This window comes from Diuraphis noxia, unplaced genomic scaffold (genome assembly GCF_037042655.1).
Source record: "Diuraphis noxia isolate RWA-SAM2 unplaced genomic scaffold, SU_Dnox_SAM2 contig0004, whole genome shotgun sequence".
Lineage (NCBI taxonomy): Eukaryota > Metazoa > Arthropoda > Insecta > Hemiptera > Aphididae > Diuraphis > Diuraphis noxia.
The window spans coordinates 13,382,322-13,408,835 of record NW_028301714.1 but is presented as its reverse complement, the minus strand read 5'-3'; the positions used below and the strand labels follow the sequence as shown (position 1 = coordinate 13,408,835).

General features: G+C 28.3%; 2 protein-coding genes across 9 annotated transcripts in view; both read left to right on the top strand.

The window, feature by feature from the left end:
* Positions 1 to 14,713, top strand: part of LOC107165268 (trehalose transporter 1-like protein) — a 48,208-nt gene extending 33,495 nt beyond the window's left edge. For all 4 annotated transcript variants that reach the window (XM_089225321.1, XM_015513427.2, XM_015513428.2 and 1 more), the window contains exons 3-7: positions 9,505 to 9,854; positions 11,432 to 11,710; positions 11,953 to 12,261; positions 13,490 to 13,598; positions 13,840 to 14,713. In XM_089225321.1, coding sequence (XP_089081447.1) covers positions 9,505 to 9,854; positions 11,432 to 11,710; positions 11,953 to 12,261; positions 13,490 to 13,598; positions 13,840 to 14,144 — 1,352 coding nt within the window. In that variant the 3' untranslated portion in view covers positions 14,145 to 14,713. The remainder of the gene's footprint in view (positions 1 to 9,504; positions 9,855 to 11,431; positions 11,711 to 11,952; positions 12,262 to 13,489; positions 13,599 to 13,839) is intronic.
* A 2,834-nt stretch (positions 14,714 to 17,547) lies between these two features.
* Positions 17,548 to 21,172, top strand: LOC107165254 (PSME3-interacting protein). Of its 5 annotated transcripts, none has more exons than XR_016191333.1 (7): positions 17,563 to 17,821; positions 17,967 to 18,078; positions 18,143 to 18,241; positions 18,404 to 18,611; positions 18,703 to 18,869; positions 19,115 to 19,184; positions 20,775 to 21,172. XR_016191333.1 is itself a non-coding variant. In XM_089225322.1 (6 exons), the coding sequence occupies exons 1-6, from the start codon at positions 17,768 to 17,770 to the stop codon at positions 20,840 to 20,842; spliced, it is 708 nt and encodes a 235-aa protein (XP_089081448.1). In that variant the 5' UTR covers positions 17,548 to 17,767; the 3' UTR covers positions 20,843 to 21,172. The 5 variants fall into 5 exon arrangements, 3 of the variants coding, with proteins under 3 accessions (XP_089081448.1, XP_089081449.1, XP_089081450.1); XR_016191334.1 differs by having other exon boundaries at positions 17,569 to 17,821; positions 18,703 to 18,836; XM_089225322.1 differs by lacking the exon at positions 19,115 to 19,184 and having other exon boundaries at positions 17,548 to 17,821.
* The last annotated feature ends 5,342 nt before the right edge of the window (positions 21,173 to 26,514 follow it).

Below are 26,514 nucleotides of genomic sequence, written 5' to 3'. Positions count from 1 at the left end.
CACGTTGAGGTAAAACAAAATAGTCGGTGCGTAACGTTTCTGGTTGGGTCATTATTTCAAACATATACAAAACGAATTGGTTTCTCAATATAAACGGTTAACTTTCTTTTTGTTCGTTCTCAGATTGTTTCGATTCATTTGTCGGGGATAAAAACTAAATAATAATATTATTATATTATATTAAAAATTTAAATGTTGATTATATTAATTAAATTGCAATAGTAATAAAATATGAGATTTTATTATTTTATTTTTAAAATAAATTCCATCAACTTTGGTTGTCAGCTGTCGGTAAATATGCTAACCTCTAAAACACATATTATAATGTAAATTTATTGTTGAAACATTATAGTGATTAACTCATACATGGATGTTGAATGGTATTTAATATCGATATTTCATATTATGTTTATTGTTTATACGTAATATAAATGCCCATAAATTTCCCATATTGATCGAAAACATTTATCTTCCTTTATATATGTCTGTAAAAAAGTGCACTGCAGATAATATAGACTTGCATAGTTGCATTAAATCGAAATAAATAATAATTTTTTAAAAAATTTTATAATTTATTATTAATAATAATAATATTTCCAATAACACACAGATACACAAAAACAAAAATGTTTTATGTCATTGTTTATAATGTTTTATGTAGGTATTTATCTATCTTCGAAACAACATTATTTCAAAACGTACTGTTGGATTACAATAATTAATAATTTGTATTCGATCGAATCCAACTATAACTGATATAAGTACTGTAGTTATATTTACAAAAAAAAAAAAAAAACATCCCGTGGTATGTTTACGTGTTGGCAGTATAAATGCACTTGTTGTGTCATCATATTATTAATTTGAACGTAGGCAAAATTCGTGTATTTTTCTTTTTACTACACTGATTGTAGATATCTATAAAAGTTAATGTTTTGTGGGTATCCATAGCTTGGTGGAAAAAAATTGTTTTAAATTTATTTTATAATTAACTAAGTATTAATTATATTGTGAACGCGGTTGATTGAATTTCATATTTTCTTGTTGTATATATTATATATTCTCTGGGAACTTCTAATTTTTATCGGTAGGTTACTCTACAACAGTCTTGTAAAATATATTTTTTTAAGTATTGAAGTGCAGATACAGATACTTTTTTTGAAATGTATTTAAAATAAGTATTTAGATACTCAGCAAAAAAAAAAAAAGTATTTGAGTACAAAAATATATATACTTTCAAATATTGTATATAACATTTAATTTTAGGTTATAAAAATCACCTGAACTGAATTTTTTTAACATTTTCATGTTTTACATGAATTTTAAAGATAATTTTACACCATGCAATTTGGGTAATTATTCAACATTTATCTGTTTACTTTTCTAAGTTATTTTAATACTATCGGTTGGGTATAGGTAATAGTCACTTAAAACGAGTAAATTACTATCGTTAACCTCACGCATTACTCAGTTGTCCAGATATTCACTAAAAATTGCTTTAAAACAAAAAAATTATAGAATTATATATTACATTAAATTATATTTCTTTTGTAACATTTTATATAACATTTTTTTTTTTTAATAGATTTTATTTCGTGACTAATCCACACAGACATTTCTCACATATTTATTTAATTCGATTGAATTAATAATAGATGATATATTATATTAGTAATAAACAATAATATATCAATTAACTAAAAAGAAAATGTATTTGAAAGTTAGAAAATAATTTTAAAAATAGATGCTAAAAAGTATTTAAATATTATTTGAGTACTTTTACTTAAGTACTTTACAAGACTGCCCAACTTTGAGGACTGAAATGTAATCAACGCGATCAAACAAATATTAATAAAAACTGTACACGGTTATTGTACTATAACTACTAACATTATATAGACTTCCATATATTATATATATTATATTATGCTGTGTTGGGGATCGAACGATGTAATAAATGATAATAATATTTTTTCAGCCCTATTGATGCATGTACATACTACCTACGTATTATATTTTCTTTAAAAATCTCTACACCGACGTGTCAGGTATGGTATGCGGTCGGTGTTATAAAATATCAAGGTGTATAGGCTTATGTATATATGAAAAAAAAATACATTTTATTATTTTTAATGCTTTGATAACTCCACGTTGGGTTGGTTGATTGAAATGATTCGTTTCGTATAATGCACGTGTAGGTAGGTAGGCCTAACTTGTTGTTTTTATCTTCTTAATTTATTACTTTACCAGTTTTTCAAAATGAAACAGGAAATCTACGACAACCGAAAGATATATACGCTGCATTTTCTAAAACGAAAATATGCCTATATACACTGCAACACGGCGTCCCCCAAGGTGTAGTCTTTATTTTTGAGTATAGTGGGGAGCGCCGAACGTAGGATTATATGTCTGCATAAATATATATATAAAAAAAAAACTGATCACGTTGTGTCACAAAGAGCGCCAAGTATAATATTATAAAAAAAAGAAATCGTAAAATCTTATTTGTTGTCCTTTGTATTTTAATATTATATATACATCTCACTGGACCTTCCAAAATGAAAACAAGATTCGTTTAGACCTTAAATTTTCTATACACTTAAATTAAATAATATAAATAAATTATGCCTATAAGCGTATAGTATATAGGTACCTGCATTATGGGCATAATAAAGTTTATGGCAAAAGTTGTAGCATTAGTAGAACGTCCATGAATTTATTAATTTCATTTATACTTTATAACTATAAAATAACATATTATAAACGTTTCGAATTATTAAATTATTACACTACTTGTGTAGATAATTCATTAGTAATTAATTCGTATTTATTATTCAATATTTAATTTGGTGATTCGGTGTCATTATAAAACTACATTTAATAACGGCAGTAGTTTCGTTGATCGTACAATAAATAAAAACGATATTAATTTTAATTCTGAATGGACCGAATGGTAACGGTGGATTCAACGGCTGCAACAATAACATTTTTATTTCAATAATAAATCAAAAATCAAAATTTACATTACAATTTTTTAGTGTTCGAAATATTTGCACTACATATTATTATATATTTACATGTGTCCCAACAAATATTAGTAATAGCTTTAGTTAAACTTAATTTTTAATGTACTACTTACAAAATTATCGTAACATATTAAAATACACTTTTGAAAGTGAATATGTTATATTGTAAAATAATGTACAAACCTAATTTTGATATCATAAATTTCAAAATCGTTAATATTTTCATTAACTATTTTTATTTTACTTCCTGTACAATTTTATGTTTAAACTACTTGACGTTATTATGTAAAATAATAATTGAATGATGTTTCCATGAAATTATAATAATATGAAGACTGAAACTTCAAACTTGTTCAAAAAAGTTCGGAATTTTCTGGGTAAAAATTAATGTGTATGGATGGTTTTTGGTTTTAAATTAATTACATATTTTTGTTTTTTAATCATTTTTAATTTATTTTTTTTGATTTTGGCGATTTATTACTTGCATACTAAAAACATTTGATAGAAAACGATGTTGTTCATTAATTTGATAACCCGTTGATTGACGCAATACGCAAAATACATAATATAAATGTCTATTATAATCTCTCGTCGGAAAATATTCGCTATAAAAATTAGTATTACTATTATCAGTCTATTTCATTTTAATCAATTATTTTACTGATTATATTTCAATCAAATATAATGTTATAATGCAATCAAATGTAACTGAAAAATTAATTTTTTGCCATTAAATTATGACATACAGATTACAGAGTAATTTACTAAGCGTTAAGTTAGTCTCCTGTCTTTTCTTCAATAATGCACAGTTATTTAAAGTCTGATTTTTTAAATTTTTAAGACTTATGTGCTACTTAAAGAGTGTTTTGTAGAGAACAAACTTCTGTTTTTCAAATGAGAACCCTTCTTCTTAACTGTAAATTATTTAATGGATGATTTTCCTGAAAAAATTTTTGTTTTAAGGAAAAAAGTTCATGGTAATGTGTTTATAAGATATGGGGCCTATGTTGATTTGAAAATATCAGTCATTAATATTAATGTGTATCGACACAAATGATTTGTAAAAATGATAAAGTATAAAAAATACTAGTTACAATATTATGCCTGTTTTATATTTTTGTAAAATCAGTTTAAGGACCAAATCCTTAATACAAAGTTTTAATAACTAAGAAACTACTTATACAAATTTTGAATTAGGTACATCGACATTTCCCAAAAAATATTCACTAAATAATTTACAGTAAAAAAGGGGGGATCTCATTTGAAAACAATAGCTTGTATAGTTTTATCACTACAACTCCCAAGACCCTCCTTAAACGGTTTAAAAAAATTCAAGAATTCAAATAAATTCATTAATAAAGGAAAAATGGGGATGAGCATGCCTAGTAAACCACTATATTATATATTTTGTAGTAAATATAACAATATTGTTTACAATATATTATTGTGTGTTATCCAACCCATCGAATATAAATAAATTGTTCATAATTTATAATTTTCCACACATACTGCACGTACGAAACACAGATGTATACTCCTCATATTTATACTAACATAATATTATATTGATTTGCAAGTGCCATAACAAAACATTTACACTCATTATGTTTGAGCATAATAGTAAATGGATTAGTATATTATATTTTGCTAACACCTAGCGGACATTTTATTTTACAAGTTGTACGTAATTACTAATTATTATTGATATAATTAATTATGGTTTTAATAAACCGTTACACAATATTATTACGATTGTCGATTATTCAGTAATTTAATTAAAATAATATGCGTTATGCGTACGACCTTTAATTCGTTGATTGGTGTTGTAAAATAGGGTAAAATAAGGTAAACTATTTTGTTAATAATGATTTAAAAAAACATAATATTTTAAATTTTAATACATTACAAAAAGTGTTTTATAATATCAGGCGATTGAAATTATCTGTTTTATTAAAAGTTAATACGTGGTATTATAGCCATAATAATATTATGCTTGTCTTGTCCGTTTTATCTCTGAACGTTAAAGCCTATTGCCTATTTTATTATTACAAATAGAAAATAAATACAAATATACTTATATATTATTATATATGTAATAGTCGGACAACTCGCATTTTATCTAAACTCGCTAAACTATATTATGACACAAGTAAAAAAAATAAATATATATTCAAATAGGAGACATTATTTTACTATACAATATAAATACGCATAGGTATAAAATATTGTATCTAAATATTATTTTCATTTTTATAATTTATTATTTACGATTATAGGTTAGTTATATAGGGTAAACCTTATTGTTAGGCGAAAATTATAACCTGTAATTGACTGGGTGGTAGTGGATACTGGATCCAGGGGCGTATTTATGGGGGGGCTGAGGAGGCTTCATCCCCCCCCCCCCGAAATCCAGGAATTGTTTATGAAGTCCCCTTATTATGTCCTATCAGATGCAAATTTTCGAACTCATATAGGCTGAATTGGGAATTTCAGTTGGAGAAAATACCACAGCACCCCCCCCCCCCCCCAAAAAAAAAAAAAAAAAATCTAAATACGCCCCTGACTGGATATTATACTATACGCAGATAACTCGGGATAAATGCTATGAGGAAATCTAGAAATCTAAAACCTTACACTAAGGCCACGGTAGTTTTAAATGCGAAAAGATCTTTGTAAATGTGTACCACTGCTGACGATTATCTGAGGTTTTGTTTTTTAAAGTAGGTTGTATATATCTCTATAATTTTAGAACGGCGTGCCGTGGTCGTTCTAGAGATAAATAATGATTAGGAATGGGCGAGAGGGTGAGTGATAGAGATGCTTTCTCGACCGTCTCATATTATTTATTATTTGATAATATTTTAATAATAAATTAGGTAGATAATAATATTTATTTTATATATTATATTTATAATATTTATATCCATACATGTTTCTGCGACAGACATTTACACGATTATTTTCGTCACCCCATCACGTACCAGTTCCTGTAGCAATGGGATAGTATGTGATCGTCAATTTAAAGTTATCGTTTTCAGCGTGATAATATACGTAAAACGAAGAATATTCGGAGGGTGGTGATTTTTGTGCTTAAAGTATTCATATTATTTGATGTTAACTCGTAGAGTAATCAACTACTTGAAACCGCTAAGAATCTAACATTTTAGTTGCATATTATATCGCAGTATAATTATAGTATTAGTAGAATAATATGTACACATTAAAGAAATGCAATGGTATCGTAAACTAGCGTAATATATTGGTTTTGAGTTTTTGACAAAAACCATAAACATCCCATTTCCGTTATCCTGAGTACGTGACGATAGACCAAAACCATTCAGTAATAAACACTTGTTACATGCTGAGAGAATGCAAATTAAAATAGATAATTGCAGCTACTGTGGAAAAATAATAAATACATTTATTTTACTGTCAAGTCACAAGCCTAGACGTTATGAGCTGTATAATCGGTACCACGCAATGGCCTTTATTTGGATGATGTGATTTTGTCATTGGTTCGTTATTGGACATAAAGCGTAATCGGTTATTAAAATGAAAAGGAATGTCGCTGACAGTGTAGATAGACTGATAGAGTCAGCAACACACGCATGTATAATAATAATAAACAAACAACAAGGTCGAATAAAAAAAAAATTCAAATTCCATCAGACGTTGACAGTAGGTAAACGATTAATATCAAATATATATACGATATATATATAATATATATAATATATATAATAATGGTGTATTTTTGACCAAGGAGGTATCTACTTTAGATAACTGAACTTTCAGGGAGCTCGGATATGTATGTATCCCAAGCTGGTAAATGACTTGGTCTGTACATTTTCGTAAAATTGTGATTTATAAATATACATACTATAAAATAAAATACATTGGTGATTTAAAAAAAATATATTTCAATAAGACATTCCTAACTTGCGATATCTAAAAATGTCAAAATAAAATTATATATATGTACTTACGAGTTATTTAAGAGGTTAAATATTTTTGCTAATAAAAATAAATATGTTATAATGTTATATTATAAAATATTAACTATTTCAAAATGTATGATGTGATATTTTATCATCATTAATGTATAACTGTATTATACTATTTTTACGAAGTCATTACTCATAGGCATTAACACAAAATTCAACTTTTTATTAAACTTATGTTTATATTATTTTAAGTATTAATTACCAAATATGACATAATTATTTTGATATTCCTTTAAAGCAAATCTATTTACATTTGTGTCCCATCTTGACCAGTAAATTATTTTTGGTTTGTTAGAATATAACTTGATTTTATGATTATAATTTATTTACCGATATCTGATTATATACAGTTAATTTTTGATTACTTGACTCTCAAGAGCAATACAAATAGAATCGACTTATAGTTATATATAGCTCAAATACAACTTCAAAATATTTCAAGAAACAAGAGAAAAATTTGAGTACACGAGGTTCGTGGTTTTGAATTTTGATTAATATTCAAATACCCATCAAGCTGATATGTTTTCCCGGGCTAGGACTCGTGCACTAAAGCTTGGACTGATATCGTCACCAGAAAAATTTCAGATTGGGTTTATATAATAGGTACCTACATGGCTATATATAATATTACTATATAGATTATACAGCCAACAATAGTCAATGACTTGAATACAAATTTTAAGTTTTAACAATTTTAATCAATGTTCCACCTACTATCACAATTATATCAGTATCACCTGCTCGTGATGTGAACACATATTTTGATAGTTGGACAGTACTATCCATATTCTCATGATATAGTAACTATCGAGTTTTACTATCATCGTGCGACCGTGGCTTAACACATATTACATTTTCCACGAAAACAATATTTTGTTCGCCATCCCCCACTCCGGGGCATGGCAGAAACCTACGGGTGCCCCAATAGAAATTCTGCCAAAACTCTCACCCACGTGTAAAACCAACCTACAGTTCCCTAAGAACCTACAGTACTACCCCCTTCCCAATGGCCTTAGTTGCCGCGGGATAATAAAAAAAAAAATAAAAAAATAAATATTTTGTCGAATGCCATTATAAAAATTACCAACAAATATTTTTCAAACATAAAATAGATAAATCACGATACACATATACCTACTAAATATAATAATTATTAAAATAGCAAAGATATTTTAATATAATATATTTAGAAGACAGATAGTGTATATACGGGTTTTTATAATTACCAATCGATTTGATTCCGTTTCTCGTCCATTAATAACCGACACATTAAACTACCATACTTTTGAGTTGTACAGATAAATTCATTTCGTTTTATAGTAATCGAATGTACGTACTATGTATAACCTAACCGTATGCCCGTATGTAAGTTGAGTATGCGCATTCCTTCGGTGCCAGAGTATGTGATTATTAATGTGGTTGCAGCGACTCGTACAAACGCGACTTGTGCTGAAACAGAGAAAAACATATTTATTGACATCGGAAATTATTGTACGGTATACAGTATGGATATAGTCTCCAATCGAGATTTTATATTAGTATCAAACGAGATGTCGTGAATATATTTTTTAACTTGTAATCCTGTACAGTTTATCGGTATTAGTTACTTAAATACTTTTACTATTTACTTCAACCTATTTACGCTCGTAACTCTAACGATTCGACCTTTCGTAAAATCTTATTGACGAGTCACATCGAGTTATAAATAATTGTCTTATAATCATAAAATATAAATATATAATATAGTTTCTCGCATGGTATGAGAATGTGTACTTTGTAGTATGTTTACATTTGACGAATCTATCTTTATTTTATCGTTTCTAAACCCCGTGTCTCTTGTAATAATATTGTGAAGCGGTTTCGGAAATAAGTTTAAGAGAACAGAGAACGCTACACAGAAATGTATTGTTTCCATCTTACAAGTACGTAGTTTAATATTTTAGCAAGTTTTACGTTTATAGTATTTCATAAACTAAAAATGCTCATAACTTATAATCCCTATAAAAACTCTGATACCTAATAATGTTCTTGATACCATCAAGTTTTATGATAGATCGATTCGTTCTAATTTTTAAACTAAAGAAGTCAAACATGATCTGCTGAGCTTATAAAGTTGGTAGTTACACATTTAATAAACTGAGTCAATAGACAAGTCCATGTAGCGTCCTCTTAATTCGAACGCATATTGATGCACAAGACTATAATATTAACATATAATAATAGAATAGAATAACAAGATTATTTTAGATTTAATTTTTTTATGGACGAATTTGATAATGATATATCTATATGTGCCTATTGTGCCTATAGGTGTCTAATCTACCTATATTACTCGATATATAATGTTCGCATTAAAATTTACAAGGGACAAACATTTTGGGGTGGACTCAATGAGTTTGCCACCATAATAAATGATTATTATTATGTATATCGAATATTTTATAATACCGTAATAATCATGTTTCTCGCGTTTGCAGCGAACATGGGTGCGCTGGCCGCCGGTTGCGCTCTCACGTGGTCGTCGCCGACTCTGGTGAAGCTTCTGGATGGCGACACCGGCATGAAGATCACGAAAGACGAATCATCCTGGGTGGGCTCGCTGGTGACGCTGGGTGCGGCCATCGGACCAATACTCGCCGGGGTCGTGCTGGATCGGTTGGGTCGCAAGTCCACGATCCTCTTGAGCATGATACTGTCGGCGATTTCGTGGATCATCATCGGCTCAGTCCCCGGTCTCATGGCTCTGTACGTGGCTCGCGTGTTGGCGGGTATCGCCGTCGGTGTCATTTTTACTGCCGTGCCAATGTACATCGCAGAAATAGCAGAGGTATATTATTATATCATCACTCATCACACACACACACATACCCTCTAAAAATATTAAAAATTAATATTGTTTTATATATAATGTTTCCCTAAAATTTGGTTTGCCCCTCCTGAAACATGGCTACAGGCCTGCTATGCATCGATGACGTCTTAGCAGTTGTAACCCCGAGTCGGTTGAATTTAAACACATTCTCTTATGAATTTATGGATTTCTTTCTGGCATTAGTATATCCAAAACATAACAATGTTCACAGTACTCCACGCTAAATAAATGTAATGAATGAATAATATGACGTATGATGTGATTTTTTCGAATGACGTACCCGAGTTTATTCATAATAGCTCAAAGTATTTGATTTATGGTATATACTCGTACATTGATATACCTAATTGGCGTAATTGCCTTCATAAATCTTCGCAAGTATGATTAGAAATTATTTATTGTATTCAAATAAGTACTTGGCGCTATTGATCATCATTGATAGACGGTTGCGGGAAAACTACACACCAATATAAAATAGATAACGAGAGTGAGAAATGCTATCATGCGTATGTTGTTTTTGTTTATAAATATATATAAATAATTATACTCTCATTAATATACAAATTAATTATTTTCCACATACAACAATATTATAATTATTATTATATATATACTATACGTGTGTGAATACGCATTTTGTAGGAAGCTGATAAAATATCTTGAAAGCAATTGGGTTCATACCTTTTTATTATATAAAAGGTCTTTAAACTATTTTATAATATAGTAACATATTATTCAAACATTTTTTTTAACGTTTTGACTAATTACCATATTTTAAATCTATTCGTAAATTGTGTGTTGTAAATTTAATTAATTTACTATACAATAAACGTAATTTTTGTAAAATTACAATTTTTATTCTAGTCAAAGGTACCTAATAAAATAATTATTAATTTTACACTTGAGAAAATTTCAATTAAACATTATTTGTTTGTATTTTAAATTCAAATGACATAAAAAAAATAATATTATATAATACTACATACTTTGTGGCTGCGGAGTGCGATGTACTTGAATAACATTAAATTAAAAATATCAATTTATTTTTATAATAATCATTACCGCGTATACCTTTTGAGTTTCAATTTCCGCTCATATGGCTCATTTTTTATCAGATGTAATGCCTATTGAAAACTGTTTAGTATTTAGTATTTAGTATATTAAATTATTAATTTTTTATTATTAATATATATTAAACTATTTAGTATCGTTTTTATAATATTCCAATCATGATATCGACCCGTTTAATTATCGGTTGATTCGTAAATTCGTAATAATATATAAACTACGCCGTCATAGTAATTATTACAATACAAATTGTAGTGTTCGCCTTATACAGACATACCTACGGCGGTAGTTGACATTGTGAATCCCGTTCGACTTCTGTATAATATGCATATATGTATATGTATGCACAATGCACGTGTGCAATAATATGTTATATATGGAATTATGGTCGATCAGTGATACTTGAAAGTCGCTATATATTTTATGTTTAGAATTGCACATAATATGGTATTATTATTGTTATTTAGATGCGTTTGAGATCGTCGTTGGGCACACTGATGCAGTTCTTCTTGGTCGTCGGATTTTTGATCGAATACATAGTCGGACCGTACTCGTCGTACCTGACGTTGGTCATCGTGTCCCTAGCGACACCCGTCCTGTGTTTCGGCATGTTCATATGGATGCCGGACTCACCACAATCGCTGTTGATACGGCCCGGTGGAGAGCAGAAGGCCATGGAATCGTTGAGGTGGTTACGTGGTAACCCACAAGAGACGGCTCTGATCAAAGAGCTTGAAGAGATCAAGGTACCTACACACAAACATTATCCCGCCATGATATTTGTTTTTAATATTTTCAAATTTAATTTCGATTTTCAATATGTTTGTTTAAAACAGAAAAACACCCTTAAAAACGTTTTAAATAGTGACTGGCTCTTAATATAGTGTACACTAATAAAATATTACGGATTTAATCATTCTGTATAGCAGAGAAATAATAATCATAATGTTAATCAATAATTAATATTAATGCTTCGTTTGAATTGCAGAAATCCATTGACGAAGCGAAGAAAGAAAAGTCTGGTTTCGCCGAACTGTTCGCCAACAGGGGCAACATCAAGGCGGTGATCATATCCTGCGCCATGGTAGCGTGGCAGCAGTTCAGTGGCATCAACGTGGTGCTGCTATACAGCGAACCAATTTTCTTAAAGACTGGCGTCCAATTGTCTGCCAGCGTGTCCACAATAATCGTCGGGACGGTGATGTTGATCGCTGCCGGTGTGACACCGTCTTTGGCTAAGATTACTACCATGAGAACGTTGCTGTACATTTCGGCAATCGGAATGGCAATTACCGACGTAAGTATGACATAATTTTTTAATACTTTAGCGACGACTCAACTCAACAGCGCTAATACCTATATCGGCGTAGTGTAACTTCTTGTAGTTGGCAGGACAGTTCATAGGCGTGCGCAGACTTATTTCGCAGGGGATGCCAATATATTTAAAAATAACTAAATTTTTAACTTCCTTTAATGAAACATAAATCAGAATTAAAAAAAAAAAAAACTAGGTACAAAGCTCTCAAAATAATAGTCATTACTCATCATAAACTTTCTATTTTATTCTTAATATGAATTTAATTCATCTGCAATCTGCTGTTTAATTGTTTGTATTAAGCTGGCTCCGCAGACCACTGGGTATGCCATGGCTTACCCACCATTCTCCCTGCGCACGCCTATGATCCAGTTAACACATCAATAAAATCAGGGGGGGAGGGAGGGACAAAAGAAAAGAAAATATATATTTTTTTTTTAACATATCTATTAGTTATTACAATAGTATAATATTATAACACATATGATGGAGATAAGATATCTATCATCTTTATATCGTCATCATCACATTTTATAGAATACGACGTGATGTATAATAGTACTGCTCGTGCGCCAGTTTTTTTTTTTTTAAATTCATCACACTTATAAAACTTAAATTTTGTGGCTTGGTGAGGCGTGGTCGTACACTCAATTTGTGGAAACACACTGAGCGTGCGTAACGGCCACAATTGCTAGCTCCCGGGTGGTCACCCATCCGGGAGCTATCAACAAATCATCCTTGCCACACATACACAAATACGTGTTACAACCTACCAACTTAAAAACCTACTAACAAATACCTACATAAAAATAACCCCTATCGTACCACTCCACGTCTTCACACCCAATGACCTATGTTGCCGTGGGTTCCCCCTAATAAAAAAACAAATTAATAAATATTTCTATCATAAGGAAGGCTATAAAAATGACTTGGAAGGCTTTATTTGGTCCACAGGTTGGGCCACCCAGACTTAATGGTATATAAATATATAATAATCTATACATTTTAATATACACGTTTGTTTTAAGTTTTAAATGTTTTAATATACAACCTTAATTTGAACTCGTGTCGTTCAACTATGTTGTTCACCACACTTTCTGAAATATTATTCACTTACTCCTTCGTGTGGTGTGAATTATTTTAATATCTGTATAGTTTATATTATATATTTTAATAAAAATATCCAAACATTTTTCTATTGTTACTACAGGGAACGCTTGGTCTGTTTTTTTACTTACAAGAATCTGGAAGAGATGTGAGTTCTATCGGATGGTTACCGGTCACAAGTTTGGTGCTTTTCATCATCACTTATTGTCTTGGTACGTTCTCTAAGCATAAATATTTTTTAGCTGTGTGTAATGAATAATGATCAATGTTATGCGATGTTGTGCAGAGATTATGATATAATATAATACAGTATGCTATGTTATTGCTTACATATAATATTAACTACCTATACAACATTTTAGACTGTAAAATATATAATATGCATATATACTTTATGAACGTTTGGATAAACACGAATGACTTGAATTGGTTATATTTTGAAATCATTTTCAGGTTTCGGTCCGCTACCGTGGGCTATAATGGGAGAGATATTCCCGACCAATCTTAAGTCAGTGGCTTCGGCTTTAACCGCCAGTTTCTGCTGGATTCTTGGCTTCATATTGACGAAGTTGTTTGGTGCGGTATCCGATGCCATCGGCATATATTCTGTATTTTGGATATTTGCCGTGTGCTGTATATTTGCGCTGTTGTTTACGGCGTTTTTGTTGCCACAAACCGAAGGAAAAACACTCCAAGAAATTCAGGACATGCTGCACGGCAGAAACAAGTCCTCGAACCACAAAATGACCAGAGCATGATACATGACACAATTTTGTACAAAAGTGACTGATTATTTTTCATTTGATTAAAAATTCTCTAAATTGTCTACATGATATATTTATATTTATGAAACATTTCATTCCGTTTATATAAATATATTATGCAAAAGACAACAGCCAATATATTAATTATCATAAGTCTTAAAACAAGATATTAGGTATAGTAGGTACATAATATATATATAATATATATTAATACGATTCAAAAATCAATACTGTAAATTTTGTACTCAATATTTTTATTTTATTTTATATAATGAAGACTTTATTTATACATTATTTGTTTATTATAATAATATTTATAATATTTAAAAGAAACTTATCACACACCGCTATTTCTATCAATCACGATACACTCTGTCGTGGTAGGCACACTTTCATCTTTATAGTCTACAATCGTATGCGTGAAATAAGTTTAAATTTTGGCACACTATCGAATAACATTATATGTATACCAATAATATGTAAATTTTTATTTTCATTTGTTAAAATCAAAGAGTAAAAATATTTTTATAGCATTTGTTGAATATAATTGAATTTTTTAAGTATTTATGGTGCATTTGATATTTTCAAAACGGGCAAGTAGGTACTTCTTAAAAAATATACTTTTGGAGGAAGAAAGAAAGAGTAAAGATTTATATCCACATGTCATCGCATAAGCAAATAGGTACCAATAGTTAAGTATAATAGGTATGAAAAAAGTCCATTCGTATATATTGTTGTTCAACACGAAATCAAACTCACATAAAGGTTAATTTACTACTTACCTATCTATTCAAAATTAAACTTAACTTGAGCTACTTATATTTTTAAATGTATCTGTTAATACTATATAGTTTATAATTTATTTTACCACTGTAAAATATTTAATCTAAGTTTAATTGTTTTTTTTACTTCAATATATCTATATACCTACTTAAAACAGACAATAAATAACTACTATAATAACTATAAGTATTTTTTAAACAGTTGATTAGACAGAAAATAAATAGATAATATCTATTTATATTTTGAACTTTTTTTGTTTACATACTTATTGAGTTATGACGGCTATATATTAATATAAATTGCGCTAAATGGCTATTTTTGAACGCAAATTAGTATTATTATAGTCTTATATACTTTATGCGTGTGTGTGGCGTGTGCATCTATTTACTTCAAACATTTTATGTTCTTCATGTTTTATGATATATATTATGTGGGTGAGGTTGGTATGACCGATTGTTGGTATGAACGCAGGTCATAAGTTCCTTGCAGCAGAGGAGTAGTAGTGTTCATACAGATCCTCCTCTGCTGTCGGTTTAAACAGAAAAAAAAAGGTCAAAGTTATTCCTAGGACCTGTAAAATATAACTTTTTTTTTATTAAGAAGAATATATTTACAATCTATTTTTACAATAGTCAGTAAGTATGATGACAAAATTTTATTTATATGACATTAAGAATATTAGAAAAGGAAGGCCCTCAGTAGTGGCACCTGACAAGAAATTACATTAAGTTAATTAATTGGTATAGTTTTAATTGTTTTTGTTTTTTGTTTTGTTTTTGTATTTATGCTTTGAGCAGGGCCAGCCACAGCCTTTTTAGTCTTTTGGGAGCATGTGTTGCAGAGGATAATTTTTGGATTAAAGGATTATAATGAGTGTAGAGTTTGGAAAAGAACTTGGTATAATGAGATTTGGCCAAATCGTTAAGGGTAGGTAGATTTAAATCTTTGTGGAGATTTTTATTTGTTACGTACCAGGGGGTGGAGGTTATTAGGCGTAAGCATATTGATTGAAAAGCTTGTAGAGTTCTGGTATTGGAAGGCTTTGGAGACCCCCATAGCTGAATGCCATTGAGCTAGACTGGGTAGATTATCGCTTTATATATTGTCACCTTGTTTGTTAGGAATAGTTTAGATTTTAAAAGGGGTCTACGGAGGTGCAGCCTGGAGTTAACTAATTGTTTCCGCTTTAGTTTTAGGTGTGGGCCCCACGTAAGACGTTTGTCAAATGTGAGCCCAAAGTACTTAACTTCGTTTGCTGAAGGAAGGACTTTGTTGTTAAGTGTAAATGGAGGGCAGTCAAAGTTTCGTAAAGTGAATTGATTTGGTTTCGTTTATTTTTATTTTCCAACGATTTGCCCATAAGTTGATCATATTTAGGTGATTTTGGATCCTTACTCTAGCAATTTCAGGATCGCGATGTGACGCCGATATTAGAGTATCGTCTGCGTATGTGCCAACTGCCAATGAATGTGTAAAAAGTGTTTGGGATATCATGGGTGAACACAGAGTATAGGAAAGAGGCGATGTCGCTTCCTTGTGGGACACCTGCTTTTATGGGGTGTGACATATTGAGTAGCTGTTTTTGAGACGAACAGTGAAGAAACGGTCTGATAGATAGGATTTTAATAGTAGAAAATGGGGGGCTGGAAGGAACTAAAAAATATAACTTAGGAAACTTTATTTGTATCGATCCAACAACCCGGAATTCAAGACCGGTTCGTGTAGTAGGAACAGCTAACCGCGGACTACTCCTTAACTGGATAGGATTTGGTATAAATATCGACAACCACTTAGTTTTAATAAACGAAGGAGGTGTGTTGCAGTCTCCCATAAGGGGAGGGATCAGAAGAATTATTTTAAATAATTTTCTACATTTCATTTTATAACATTTTATGGAACTTATAATTTTAATAATTTGATAAAATATGTATAAAGTATATAATATTTATTATTATTATTATTATTTAGATATTCTTATATTTTAATTAATTTTCTACATTTTATTTTAAATTTATTATATAAATTTTTGTTTTGGTCGAAAAGAGAATCGACCTATTTCAAATTTATTCGAAAAGTGAATCGGCCGAAAAGGGAAGGGTATGTTTTTGGTCGAAAACGGCCATGCCCGGTCAGATGGACCCATGGTAATTTGGACTTATGAGGGACCCGGCGTGCTTGTAAATAATTACTTCAAAATTACTTATTTATTTCATATTAGAAAAATGTTCGGGGCTCGGATTTAGTTTTCTATACTATGGCAAAAAATATGATGTGGAAATACATTTCATATTCATCCGCGTTAGAATAAATCATGGCAATACATAGGTACTTACGAGTTACGACTTACCTACTATAGTATCATTAGTATCGATAAATGTGGAATAAAATATGGTAAAAAATTTAAATATTATTTCACCAGTGAGTGATATCCTATAGGTACCTACTATGTACACTATAGATATTTTCGCCTACTTGATTTTATGTCCCTGCAGAATTTGACGAAAATTCGTCCTCGAGAACAATAATACTAACTTTGCCGGCTCGCGAGACTTAATTTACCGGAAAAAAGCACATTGCAGAATTATATATTAATATTATTACATAATGTTATTATATTATTATTATGTGTATTTACCTTACGCCACGGCTTAGATATAATTAGATTGATATCAATCCACCATGGCCTATACCACGAAATAAATAATTCTGTATCTATACTCTTTGGAACGGTTGTTGATAACGTTGTATGTGATAGCACTATCATTTACCGACAAGCGTAACGTAAATAATAAACATAATATTGTTAATATTATATTATTAGTCATTAGATACGTATGAACTATGAAGCCTTTACTCATTACTTTATTGTAAGAAAACTTAATATTCCTGTAAGTATTATTAATGCAAGTAAAATCAAACATCGTAAAATAACTGCAATAATTTCCATTTGTATTATTGTAAAATTAACTAAATAATTGTGTATTAAAGAAAATGTAATAATCTGATTTATCTATAACTTTTTTGGTGTAACAGAGAATCGTTACAAACATGAGTTCCGGATTTGTTTCTGAAACAGAGCTTGCAGAACGACGCAGAATCCGTCAAGAAGAATGGGACAAAGTTAGAACGGCTGAACAGCCTTTGGGTAATGTGAAGGTTCTAGTTCGTCTCAAGTTGGTAATTTTTATAAATAAATGTATTTTGTACAGTGGTGCCTGAAGAAGAATATGATCACCGATCATTGTTTGATAGACTTGAAGAACAGCGCAGAAAAAAAGAATACGAATATGAAGAAACTCATAAGCTCAGTAAATATTTTGTGCTGCATTTGTTTAAAGTACTATACATAACACATGAATGTTAGCAGTTGATAAATGTTTAAAATTATTTAGGTCTATACTTCAAAGTGTAATGGGAAGTTCTAGTTTTTCAAATAAATATATTCATTTCTTTCATATCAATTTTTTTAGAAAACATGATAAGAGGTCTGGACGATGATGAAGTAGGATTTCTTGAATTGGTTGATAAAACAAAAATGGATGAAGAAAGACGTCAGCTAATCGAGGAGGCCAGACAGATTGAAGAATATCGTTCAAAAGTATCAAATCTACAGTGTGAAACTACAGTTTCTCCATTAATGGCCCCTATTTCTAAACCACAGACTTTGAATAGTAGTGTGTAAGTATTATGATTGACAGGTTACACTTGTAAAATATTATTAAAATAAATATGTGTTTTATAATTTTTTTATTTATTATTCTATCGACAGACCAAGAAAAACTCAGAGTAAGCTATTGGCAGGTGCAATCGTAAAGAAAAGAACATCCGAGGAAAACACTGTTGTTTCAAAAAAACACAAACTTGTCACTGATAAACCTAAAACATCACCTGGAAAATCAACAAGTATGGTGAATGATGATAAAAAGTATTATCAATGTAACTAACAAACATACATTTCAAATATAAACAAAATCCATTTAAAGATTTCCCTTATAACAATAATTAGTTTCAATCGTATTTTTTTTCATAAATCCATTGAGTACTATAATGTGTATAGTTAATTGAAGAAAAAAATTTACAGTAGTAGCCATTACACATTTAATGGGGAAATCAATTTTTATAGTTTTATTTTAATTTTAATACATATTTTATAACTTAGTTTTACTAAATAATTTTTACAGGTTAACTACTTATTATTAAAAAAAAAATTCAATACATCATAATTAAAGACCGGATTTAGTTATTAACACTGTAAGTTAACAACAATTTGATTGCACTAAAAATATTTCAAAATTGCAATGAAAATAATACAATAATTGCATAATAAAATCATCTAATTGCTTCAAAAAAGTACAAATTGTATTATAAAATGTATTCTTAAAATATAAAACGTATAATTATTATTTATTTTCTTACAAACATGATAGACATTTACAAATTATAAAATAAAAAAGTTTTTGAAAGTATTTAATAATTAAAATATATTATTTTTCTGAATTATGATTTTTCAACATTCATTTAGCGCATATTTAAAACAATTCAAAAAAGATGATTATGATATATGATAGATTATGTATATGTTTATATCTAAATATTCTAAATTAACATTTAAATTCTCTACTGTCACCTAAGAGTAAGTTTTAATTGTTTTAAATCTATCATTTTTGTCTAATACATAAGTAAATTTATCTTTTATTATTTTTCCATGAGGACCGGGAATAATTATTAATATATTTTCAATTTCACTTAATATATTTTAACTATTGAATAATTGGCTGTTTGATTCTTCTAAATTAATGACCTATAGAAGTCCATAATTATCGCCACGTATATCTATAAGTATACTTATATTATACTTCTTAAATTGAATAATTTGACCAATAATGAAAATCCACAGTAATTTTACTATTTTTATATTATAAAATTAGTTAAGAAATATTGATTTGTACATTTAATAACGTAAAATATACAAAATTTCAAAAATTGCTACATAAAATTAAATAGAAAGGCTGCAATTAATACAAGTCGTGTACATATTTGATCAAATTTGATTGATCTTAAATGAAAAAAAAGTTGAAATATCAATTAAATTTGGTCTTTAATCATAATATAATTCAAGTGTATATTATAACATAATATTATTGACTATAATTGAATAAGTACAGATAAATATCTACTGCCATTTACAACCATTTATACCACCGCCCCACTACTGGGTATGGGCAGAAGATTTATGACAAACTAACTCACAATATGGAACTTTTATCAAATTCTAAAACCTGTATGTTTATGTCAATACTTAAACATATTTTTGGCATTGTGTTTTTTAATACAAATTGTCATAAAATTTGACTAATTACATTTTCTTCTATATTCAGTTGTAGGTATTTATTATACATGGTTTAGTTATACATTGTACTTTCCGTTGTATTTATGTTAGTTCAAATGTTTTGAAGATTTAATTCGGTACCTATTATAAAATCAATAATTGTCTAAAATTAATTTAAGGCTTATAAATTATGCATAATCAATACTCATATAATACAGACCAATAAGTTAATACATTGTAGCTTTCCCTATTTGTTTATTAATTCATTATTTGAAGTTGATACACAAATTAATAAAAACAAACATCACTTACTTTATATTTATAAATTTAGCAAATTATAGCATTATTATAAGCCAATCAAAACTTTATTCTATTTTATATCACTAGTTATTAAAATAAGTTTTTATTAACATTTCAATAAGAACATAAAGTAAAATGTCAATCATTTATATCTAAGGTATAAATTAGGTATATTATGTAATAAATATTTTGTTTTACTGTTTTTTTTTCAGGTGAAACAAAATCTAATATTTTACCAGGTATTGCATATTCAGATAGCTCTGATAATGAAGATGACTAGTTCCTTGTAAATAATTTAGGTAAAATTATTATTCTTTATTTTATTTTGATATCATAATTGTATAAATAATTTTGTTTTTTAAGAAAATAAGAAAATTGCAGTTAAATAATTACTAAAATATTTAAGTGGATTATAAATTCAATATAAATGTTCTGATATGATAAAATATACATTTAGAACTATATTATTTTTGATTGTATTTCTTTAGCTTTTAATGAAAAGAGATAAAATATACCCTTGTTATTTTGTTATTATTTATTGCATCATTTGAATTATTTAAAATAATCAAAATTGTAATTTAATAAAGCAGTAGTAAAACTTGTTTTTGAACTTTGTTTTCTTTTAACTATTTCTTTGTATAAAATATTTAAATATGCTCTTATAATTTTGAAGGTATTTGAAGACGTTCTGAATTCCAAATGTGGCCCTCCTAGAATATTAATTGGTAATCTTTGTTCAAATCTTCATATAATAATAACTGTACGATACTTTTATCATCTACCCCAAATATTCTTTTGATGATATTGCTATGATTTTTAGTATGGTGATATGGATATGCATTTCAGTTTCAACACTTTTGTGGATATCTTATTATTATTTTCATTATAAATTTATAATATTATTATAATATTCAGCTGAATAATAAATATTATCGATTTTTCCATTATAAAGGTCAACATTTTATTATTCGTATATTTTATCATATATTCATATATTCATATATATATATAAAATAAATTTTAGCTTACATTATCAGTATTAGGACTGCACTGTGAAAGAGAAAACCATCGCCGTAGCATGAACTTGAAAACGATCACTTAGCAGATGGACATTTGCCTAAAAACTAAATTTCCTTGAATTAAATTCAGTTAGATATAAATTAATTATGTCACCCTTGTGACTGTGTTTGTATATACTATGCGTGAATGTGGTTAAATTCAAAATAAAACCATTATTATCATTGTATCATTAAATTCCATGCGTTTTGTTTTGTATGTCTTTAAAGTTTAAGGTTGATAACATAATAACCAATATGTATACATATTATTTAATATATACAACTGTATCTGTATTTTGTATATGCACAGTTCTTATGGTACATATAATCACAGACTATATGAGGTCATATAGTCCAGCGGTCGCCAACCGGTGGTCCGTGGACCACTGATGGTCCGCGTGAAAATTTAGGTGGTCCGCGGAAAAATTTGAACTTAACTTGCAATATTATTTTATTAGCCAAAATTGCACGAAATTCTTTAAAACAAACAGGAACAAATATCACATTCAAATTTAATTAAAACTTAAAACTTTAATCATAAATAAAAATAAAACATTTTTTATTATTTTACATAATATGTATATTTTTTATAATATTTTGGTGCAAAATTTATTAGTAGTAGTACGGTATTTATGTAAAAAAACTATTTTAAGATATAGATGGTCCGTAGAATTTAGAATATGGTTTCAGTGGTCCGCAAGGTCCAAAAGGTTGGCGACCGCTGATATAGTCTATTAGTCTGTGGTATAACGATAAAAAAATATTAGTTTACGATCGTTTTATTATATTAATATTAGTAGACTTTTTCAATATTGAATGGAATGGATTTGGACATGGTCACGAAACGTGTGAGGAATTACGGTGTAGGTCACCTGATGAAGCTTTATTTTATATTGCTAAGTATAAAGGAGAAAATCCTACAACGGAAATTCAAGCACCGTCTGTCACAGACCACAGTACCTATGACAAATTAAGTCGAATATCCAGATAGAGCTAAATGTGGCAATGCCTAACGTTTATGTAGACCTGAAAAATGGTGTTACTGTGATAACAGACAAGGTGGTCATGTGTCATGGTGTCTTCAGCCACATTGAATAAGATGGATTTGAACTTGGTCATGAGACGGGCTTGAACGGTAAAAAAAAATGTAAATCGTAATCATTTTATTGTAAATTTACCTTACCAGTAAAATTTTACATTGTAAATTTTCGAGATTCACATTACTGCATATTTATATTATTTATATTATTTTCTAAATTATAATGTAATTGTTCAATATTTCGAGAAAAATATACGATTTTCTACATTTGCAACAAATCTTTGAATTTGTGACTATTACCTACAGACTACAGTTATAACATACTAACGAATGTATACGTATGCGCATACATACAAACACAATGCTTATGATTTGCATCAAAAAATAATATATGTTTTGATAAATTTATTGAACAATATTGAAAAATTAAGGTAAGTTGCTTTACACCTTGGCTATTGAGTGTCAAATAATTTTAAATAAAACTTATTTAATCCTAACAATTAATTTGTTGGAGTTCATGAATTGCATGTTTTTGAATTGCATGATCTAAATATTTTGAAAATTCTATCAAATAATATAAAATGCCTATATTAACATTCAGTCAAAATTTCAAGTATCTGTGGTCATTTGTTTTAGAGTTACACCAAAATAAGGAAATCGCTAAAACTGAAAAACCAATGTTGTAAAAATTTAAATTTCAAATGCCCATAAAAATTTAATTTGAATTTCTGGTAGACTTTATATTTGTGATAAAGATTGAAAAACTTGTAAGGAATCTTGTATTAAATTTTTAAATCTTAGATTTAAAAAGAACATTTTTTATGAATTTCTAGCTTAAAATAATTTGTGAAATTTCGTGATTTTTACGTATTTTGTCAAAATTCAAACTTTGAATGCTTATAAAAAAAAATTGTGACTATGAATTTCTTTTATTTTTCAACTGCTATTGTAACAATATGTTAAGAGCCTTGTAATAAATTTTCAAGCTTTTCTGCCTTACAAATACATTTTTATCAATATTAATTTAAAAAAACAAATAATGATTGAAAATTTCAAATGCCTATGAATAGTTCAACTTAAATCGAAAATTTTTAAAATTGCATGGTGGATAGAATATACTTATATAAAAATTCGGTGAAAATGTCATGTATCTATGGTAATTTGTTTTAAAATTACATCAAAAACCAAAATCGATTTTGTCGAAAAATTAGTGTGCGTAAAATTTCCCGTTTTTCCCTTAATTTTTGATTTGTTTTTCTCGATTATTTAGAAAAGTATTAAGAATTTTTTAATTTTGACCCCCCAAAGTACCAACTAGATTCACTTTCTGATCGAACGAGGTACTGAAGTCAAAAATCGAAGCACTTTTACTGCCCCAAAACGTGATGACAGACACAAAAAACACACATCATGATAAAATCAATACATTCATCGCTCCGCTCAGAATCTAAAATATCTAAAGTAGGTCATAAAAATCATAAAATATTTAAAACAGTATTGTAGAAATTAGAATGAATTAATAGTTAATTAGTTAATTTAGTAATAAACATGCCAACTACCGTATCTATCTCATCACGTGATTATTTATGAAGTGTTACTTATGCTGTTCAAACATTAATTTATGACACATTCAGTTGTGGTTTCAGTTTTGGGTGGAGGTAGCGGCCGACCTCTCCCCCATTACATCAGGTTGAATCCGCCATTGGACACATTTAGTGTCTTACTGATTTAAAAAATAATAATAATAGGTAATAAATTAATATTATCGAGTTAAAATTATATTAAATTATATTTACTATTGATAATAACCGATATGGTATGGATAATTATTGCATTCAGTGTTTGTTTTTCCCAAATAACATTCCGAATAGGGTTCATCCCCCGTAGTCTTCTGTTTTAAAATATTATCAAATAGTTATGAAATGGTATTTAAATTAAATTAAAAAGATTACGTATGTGAATATCTATTATATTAGGTTAATATAAAATAAAATCGGTCCTGACTGCCAACCAGAAAACATCATAGGTAGCATTCCTCAAGGCATTAAAATTAGAAAAAAGCATATGATTATTAAATAGAATTAAGCCTGTAATATCGTAAAAAAAAATTATATACCTATATAATTGTTGTATAAATCTCAAGATAATGGCTTATGTTGCCGAAGCTATAATGTTCAGTAAAAAAATAAAAAATAAAAATAGAGTTCTAATGTTTCCTATCTCATAGAAGTTGCATACATTTTATGAAGACGGTGCTGAAATATAAATGAATACTTATTTTTTTTGAAATAAATATTATATTATATAGAATTGTGTTTATTCTAAATATAATTTAATTGGTAATAACTAATAATTATAAGATAATCTTTACCTTAAAAGAAGGTAAAATGAAAATAATTAAAATTTATAGTATTATTATAGGTAACATCATTAATTCATAAATTAAGAATAGTATTAAAATAGATATAGGTTTAAAGATTAAAAACAAATAAAACATTTAAAATTGGATCATAAAAATAAACGATTATACTTTTTTGAAGTGTACTCACTACTCTTTTCCGCGATTTTCCACTAACCACCGCATTCTGGGAAATAAAAAAATTACCATATTTTTGCTCTACCTTCATAAATAGTGTAGGATATTTTTTGATTTCTGACAACCCCATAAGTTTAATATTATTTTTAAATTGAACCTTACGAAACTTTATAACATTTTATTTATAAAAGAAATTATCGAAAACTTTTTAAAAGCAATTATACTATGACGGCCACACATTTTTTTATGTTTCCATGCTTTTTCCGTTGTTGAATTAAAACCATTTTAAAAGTTTTGAAACATGAGATTTCCAAACCGTACTCATCTATTGTCTTATCTATCATTTGCTTTAAATATAATATTTAATCAACACGTCACAGTAATATCAATAATTATACATAAATATTGGTTATTGTGTTAATGTGTTACACATACTTACGTATAGTATATAAATAAAATATATCGCATCACAATCAAATAAAATATATATTTTTTTCAATTTAAAATCACAAAACAAAATTAATAATAACGTAAGTGATACGTTATTTTATCAAACATTAATAATAATAATATGTTTTATAAATTTATAATATTGTAATATTATTACAAACGTTTAAGTTTATCTATCGAACACTTATAATTTTTATAATTAATTATTATTTAAATTATTTACAATTTATATTACCACATCAATTAATACAATAAATTTCAATAATTTACAATACATTAAGTATTAAAATACTATTAGTTTGAACCAAACGCGAACATAAAATTAGTTATAGGTACATTTTTAAAAAATACACAGCAAGACAAGTTTGTGTACGATACACGGCCTTATACATTCGTAATATAGTAATTAAATTAATTTATTAATACGAGATCGAAATACACATTTATATAATATATATATATATATATACAAAAAGACTTTATTAGACGTCTTTCGATAAATCGTTCGTAAAACCTTTACGAATAACATTATATTGGTATGTAAACCAATATAACAGCAAAATATTTTAATTTTTTTTTCAAAAAAAAAAAAAAAACGAAGTTCTAGACAGCGTTAATTCTCAGCCAAGTGTCACCAATGGGTGATTTCTTAATTCAAGATATTCATGTTACTATTATATACTTATTGTGTATTTCAAATTGTAAAGTAAAAAAAATAAAAACATTTTTTTTTTTTTCAATATTCATAAAAAAATAACGCAATAATATTATTATTGGTAACAGTGCCGTATCCAGGGGGTGGGCTTTTGGGCTTAAGCCCCCCCCCCTCGAAATCTCAAGAAAGGTATTTTTTTTTTTAGTAATGTGTA